The 6000-nt window shown below is 40.4% G+C and overlaps 1 protein-coding gene across 9 annotated transcripts in view; it reads right to left on the bottom strand.

Annotated features, from left to right (window-relative positions):
* Positions 1-896: 896 nt before the first annotated feature.
* NPNT (nephronectin) overlaps positions 897-6000 on the bottom strand; it is a 77254-nt gene continuing 72150 nt past the window's right edge. For 7 of the 9 annotated variants that reach the window (XM_090266373.1, XM_090266376.1, XM_090266375.1 and 4 more), the window contains 3 exons: positions 4449-4705; positions 2877-2967; positions 897-1483 (listed from right to left, as the gene is read on the bottom strand). In XM_090266373.1, the coding sequence (XP_090122499.1) occupies positions 1440-1483; positions 2877-2967; positions 4449-4705 (392 nt within the window). In that variant the 3' untranslated portion in view covers positions 897-1439. Of the gene's footprint in view, positions 1484-2242; positions 2968-4448; positions 4706-6000 lie in introns of those variants that run through there. The other 2 variants (XR_016509049.1, XM_090266374.1) reach the window with 2 other exon arrangements.

The following is a 6000-nucleotide window of genomic DNA, read 5'->3' as shown; positions in this document are numbered from 1 at the left end:
ATATATAAGAAAATTAAAGCAATTTGCTAAGGTATGACATGTGTTATATGATCTGATCTCTTTCCCTTTTCATGCTGAATAAATATCTCATATTTTATCATCTAGAAAGCATAATAATGTGAGCAATATCTTTGTCCCCAATCATGTAAGCAGTGTCCATTCTCCCAATGAAGAGAAACTCAAAACAAAAAAAAGTAGACAACTGGTATAATTAACAGTGTTTTTATTTACAAAGAATTATTTTTATTTGGCTGTTTGGAAAACCACTAACACTTTTCACTTTAGAAAACATTAAATAATAAACAAGATGTTATACAGTACTTTGGATAACTTCTTTCATCAGTTTAGTGCAATGTTTTATTGGCACCTAAAAGTGAAATATTCAATTATTTTCCCCTTTCATCTTCAGTTGTGCAGTTTTATGACCAAAAAGGTAACAAATCATTAAAAAGGGATCTGAGGCCATATTTTCTGGCCCCTACTAAAGGCTCACTGATTTATACTCCCCTCCTGCCCTGCCTCCACCAAGTAAAATGACAAGAGTTATACTATTGTACCTATTGTTCAAAAAACATTACCATTGTGGAGCTTGGGAGATTGAACTGATAAGAGAAACTGAATTTGACCCATTTAGGTGAAGGAAAGGGCCTGGCAGTTGTGTTGGGCACAGCCCTCTTTATCAGTCACACACACTGCAGAGAGAACGCACCAGTTAAAAGGCTCTGTAAACTGTGTTCTTTGTTATGGTCTTTTAAAAAATCTTAAGACTCATCCATTGAGCAAGTGAAAGGGTTATACTTATTCAAGAAAAAAAAACAAACACCACCACATTAGAACATTGAGACACTAAAAATCTATTTATTAAACTCTCTTTTTGGAATAAATATATATATATGTTTTTTTTTTTTTCTTTTTTGGTTTAATACTGCTAGGTTTGCCATAAAGGGAGAGACATTTTAGTGAGCCCAGCATTTGGTGGACTTTCCCCCTTTTGATTCCTTTCCACTAGGAGCCAAAAAGGGAAATGCCTAAATTAAACGCTGGCCTAGTCCAAATGACGTAGTTCTGGCGATTTTCATTACATGGTAATAGGATCAAAACATCTTCTGAGAGATTTTGTAATCTGTAACTCTATCTTGAACATCATTAACCACCTGAAACAGACAAATTTTAATCTAATTTTTTAAAAGCCTCAAAAAAAGAGACACAGTCACACTTCTTTATAAGAGATTCTAATTTAACAACTGTGCCTGCCAGAAAATACTCCCTCATACTCCAGTCTAAGCCTGCTTCCCCTTGTTCTATTCTTAGTGCATGTGGAGAACAGCTGGTCACCACCCTCCCTGCACCAGCCCTTCACAGACTTGAACACCAGCAATGATCTGCCCCTCAGTCTCCTCTTCTCCAGGCCGAATAATCCCAGTTCCTTTAATTTTTCATCATAGATCTTTTTTTTCCAACCCTTTAATCATCTTTGTGATTCCTGACAAAAGTAGAAAATATTTTGATTACTTAATCAGAAATGAGGAAAAGCCTCAGTAGTAAGTTGCATTTTAAAAGATATACTTTTCATATAAAGTTAAAATATGCAAAGAGGAAACACATTAGTTGAGGGTTTTTAGAACTTAGAATTCTAATCTTGTCCTGTTGTTCTAGTGTATAAGTGAATCCTGTTCCAACACATTAATACCCCAAAGCATGCGACTTGCTTCCTATCCCATCCTGATATGACAGCACAAAAGTTTTCAATTAGACCTAAGTTTATACTGACTTAAAAATTAGTATAAAAGTATATTCCAGTGGGACTGTTCCCATGCTTCTCACCATGTTTCCATAAACAGAATCTTTCCTCTGAAACAGCCAGAACTTTTGCCAAGCTTCTTACGGATTACCAGACAGGACCAGGTTATTATGGTGAAAGCTGTTGGTTTTAAAGTGTAACCAGAAACAGTGAGGGTTTTATTTATTTATTATTTTATTTTTCAGTGAGGGTTTTATATGCTAACTTCAGCTTCTTGTCTACCTAAATAAATGGTTTCCTATCCTTTGCAGGGATCAAACTCAAGATCATTCAAACATTCATCCCTCCACTACCACAACCTGACACCTCTTCAAATTCCTCTTACTACCAATATAAGGTCACAGAGCTGGATAACACTTCATCATGTACATTTTTAATTTAAGAGATCACAAGCTGCCTTTTCTCTTGCAACTAGAGTCTGTAATTATTAGGAACATGTAACTACTTAATATCAATAGCACATTTACACAAAACACAACACTACTAACAAGGAATTACGTGCCCACTTTACATAACTGTCTTTAAAATAAAAATTCAGATAACAAGAGTAAATACATTTTGATATATTACACACCCTTCTTTTATAAAGTGAATGGCAGTAAGAGTTCAGATCAGTCCAGTGAAGAGGAGAAATGAGTTTCACAAGCATGTTGTACAAGGTATCTTAGCGGAAGTCAATACTACGCATGGTACAACACTGAACAGATAACAGAATGCCATTTGCACAAATTTCTTTTGAAAACATCTCCCATAATTTGCTACAAGGAACACCTTGTAACCAGGATGAAGGATGGCATAGGTCACACATGCTGAAGGCCAGTTCCTAATAGGTAACACCCAAAGATGGACTGCATGTGTCTACGGATGCGCGTTCTATTTCAAAAAGCGTGTCACTTGTTCATTGGGATTGCACAAAAACAGGCCAACAAGACGAAGTCAACTACCAGACTTTCTCTGACCCACTGACCCACTCTTCTGTTAGGCCTGATAAAAGGGAGGAGAAGACAGGAGACGAAGATCAGAAAAAGAAGAGGGAGCAACACAGGAGTTCATTGCTAGTTGTAGAGTTGCTCACGTTCTTCAGAGCAGTGGCCTTTTCTCAAGCTCACATCATCCAATCCAATCTCCCCAGCGTGACCACGCCTTTTTTCACCTTTGAAGATGACCTAGGGAGAGAATGCACACACTGGTCAGACCTCCTCCACCCTCCCCAATGCCTACTGAGTTAGCAAAATAAAGGCAAACTTCCCCAAAATGCAATTGTAAACTTAGCAGAAGATTAGAGAACAGTATCACCTGATACTTGCCATCACCTGACACTTGCCTTCTGGTAGAAACTTAAGTCACCGATAAACTGTTATTACTCAGAACCAGTTATCCTTTAAAAGCCATTATAAACTATAGACTACTTCAATTCAAAAATGCTTATGATGTGAACACTTCTGTTAAAAATTATGAGGTCAGAAGTAAAGAGTGTAAGGGATGTAAAGGTGCAGGAGTTGAGAGCCAAAGATCTAAAAAATATCACAGTCACATGGCCTGCTGCTTCCCAGTTCCTCCACTGGGTTCAGACAGATTTCCTGCAAAATGGAATAGCATCAAATTCCATAATCTAATCACAGCGTTGCTTTACTTATGTAAAGACGAAGGACTTTCACTATTCTTGCATTTTATCTTGCTTCTTTGCAGGGGGTGGCAGGAGGTCAGGGGCTGGAGGGATTGAGCAAAAAGAAAAAAGGACTCATGGGCATGGACAGCAGTGAGGTAATGGGGCGGGTATAAGGGAACTAAATGGTAATAGAAAAAACACCATAAAAGATAAAAGCTAAAAAAAAATTTTTTAATGAAAGCAGTCTATGCTGTGATTTGAAATGATTTCTCGTTTTATTTCTCTAAAAATATAAACATTAAGCAAAATTTTAAGAAAAATCAGAGTAAAATAAAATTCAAGACGGATAAAAGCTGTATTAATGTAGCCTACCTTTACCTTTTCTTTCTAAGTTTCTAGAAACAATACCTATAGGCCTAGATGCAGAACATAATAAAGTTTTTTTTTAACTATTAACCAAAGACACTGCTTCCAAATATACTCATTATTTCGGTGAGTGGTTACAGATCCCCTGGTTGCTACATATGATTTGATTACTTAAGATAAAAGTTATATATTCATTCAAAGTTTTCCCCACATCCTGTCCTTCTTAACTAGGATCTCTGAGGCAAAGAGGAAAAAAATGGACTTTAAAGAAACATTTTGGTACAAAGAACACTTTAGGGTAACTCATGATGGTCAGAGCTTGAAGTATAAGGAATGAAAAGAGAAGCCCTCTGAAGTTTCTCTTAACATTTTTACTTTTTCTTTTTTTGTGTGTGTGGCTGGAGCTCAGTGGGCAGCCTGGAGTGGTACCTACTTTTTCAACTACGAATTTTCTTTAATAGAAGTAGGGGATCTACCCGGGGTGGGGTGGTCATGGGTTCTAATGAAGAATTAGAAAGAAGCAAAAAGTGACCAAAGAAAGAGGCAAGGAATAGAGTCGTCATCCCCAGCAAATACACTGACTTGTCTGAGCCTGCGTTAATGAAGAGAACAAGGCTCCCTCCAGCTCAGACCCCAGGGCAGGACAAGCTCCCAGGCCGCGCGTCTACTTACGCTCTTGACGTCAGCCCCGCGCAGGGTGATGTGCGTCTGTCTCCAGCCAAGGCCGCCGTTTCGTCCCCACAGGGCAGCTCCGTGGGCGCCGTGCTTCCTCACAAACACCTGCAGCGCGCCGGAGTGCAGCCCCGTCACCTTGTGACTGAATGCCAGGCACAGGTCCCCTGAATGCATGAGGTGGCCGAGGGGGAGCACCAAGCGAGCAGCTCTCCCCCCTGGGCCCTTGGCTGCTGCGACGGCCAGATACTGCCCACCTGCAACGGGAGAGGCAGCGTGTGGGCGCGGACGCCGGCATCCCTTCCTCGCGCACGCAGTATGGCAGGATGGCCAGGAGTTCTACTTCTGTTTGTTTAAATAAACTTCAAACTGTGACGGTCGTTTGTAAAGAATTCCAGATTACTGAAGGAGGAAAATGTGACTTATTTCTCAAATTCCATAGTTTTGTGTTTACAGAAAACACACGCGCATTGTGCTCACGGAGAGTACAAGCTACGCCAAAGTCACAGGATAATTAGAAACCCTAACACTAGGCACACCGCCAGCGGCACAGGAGCCGACGCACGCAGGCATGCTCGGACACACGCATCGCCACCCCCTGATCCGCACCAAGTTATGATTATGTTGTCAGGCTGGCTGGCTGATTTGGTGGTTGACTCAGAGTTGCCAGGGAGAATTTTCTATGTGGATAATTAATCTCCAGGCAGCAGAGCAGGTGGTGGTTTAAAGGGTAGTAAGTCTCTTTATTGTCTCTTCTTTTCTTCTATACTCGAGAGAGAAAACAGGCCTTTAAAAATGCCAGAGCTTGCTATGCTTCTCCCGCTGGAGTGCACCTCCCCCCAGGAAAAGACAGAGGTGTTTGGAAACCCTCCACAGTTTCCTGGAGCATCAATTTTATTTGAAGATAAGTAGTTTACAATGTTTTTATATCATAATTATATAATATATAATGTAATATAGTATACACGATTACATGAAGGAAAAGGTTAATAAAAACTCCCTTTGGACAGGTCACTTTGTCCTCAGATCCCTTGGGCTATAATGTTTGCCTTCCCAGTTGTTAGATAAACTACGAATGGGGGGTGGGGCGTGTGAGCAGAAGGGAGTGGAGGAAAGCTGCTTCTCAAGAGGGAAAGTTGCAGGTAGTGTTTTGAAACTCAGTCCAAGTACAAATGCCATTCCTCTCAGGCTGTTCTATTGTAGCCCCCTGAAAAACACCCTATTTCAACACTGACTTATCCATAGGAAAATGTGGCTGGAATGCTGGAACCCCACTTATTTTTCGATGAAAAGACACACACACACACCCCTTTTTTTTCTTAATCTGTATCAAACATGTTAAGGTTTGGGATGTTCTCCTACTTTTCAAGTGACTTCTCTTCCAAGGCTCTGTGAGCAGTCATAGGACCTGAGAGGTTCTTTCTGGGCACTTTTTCTGTGCCAGGCAGTACCGAGGGCTCCGTGGGCAGCATCTCAGGGACACTAATAACAAGCCTATGAAGTGAAGGCTTGTCTTGCAGAGGGAGAGTCAAGGCTTTGAGAGGTGAAGTCA

This window comes from Furipterus horrens, unplaced genomic scaffold (genome assembly GCF_987537825.1).
Source record: "Furipterus horrens unplaced genomic scaffold, mFurHor1.1.pri manual_scaffold_2, whole genome shotgun sequence".
Taxonomy (NCBI): Eukaryota; Metazoa; Chordata; class Mammalia; order Chiroptera; family Furipteridae; genus Furipterus; species Furipterus horrens.
This window is presented reverse-complemented; position numbering and strand designations above follow the sequence as displayed.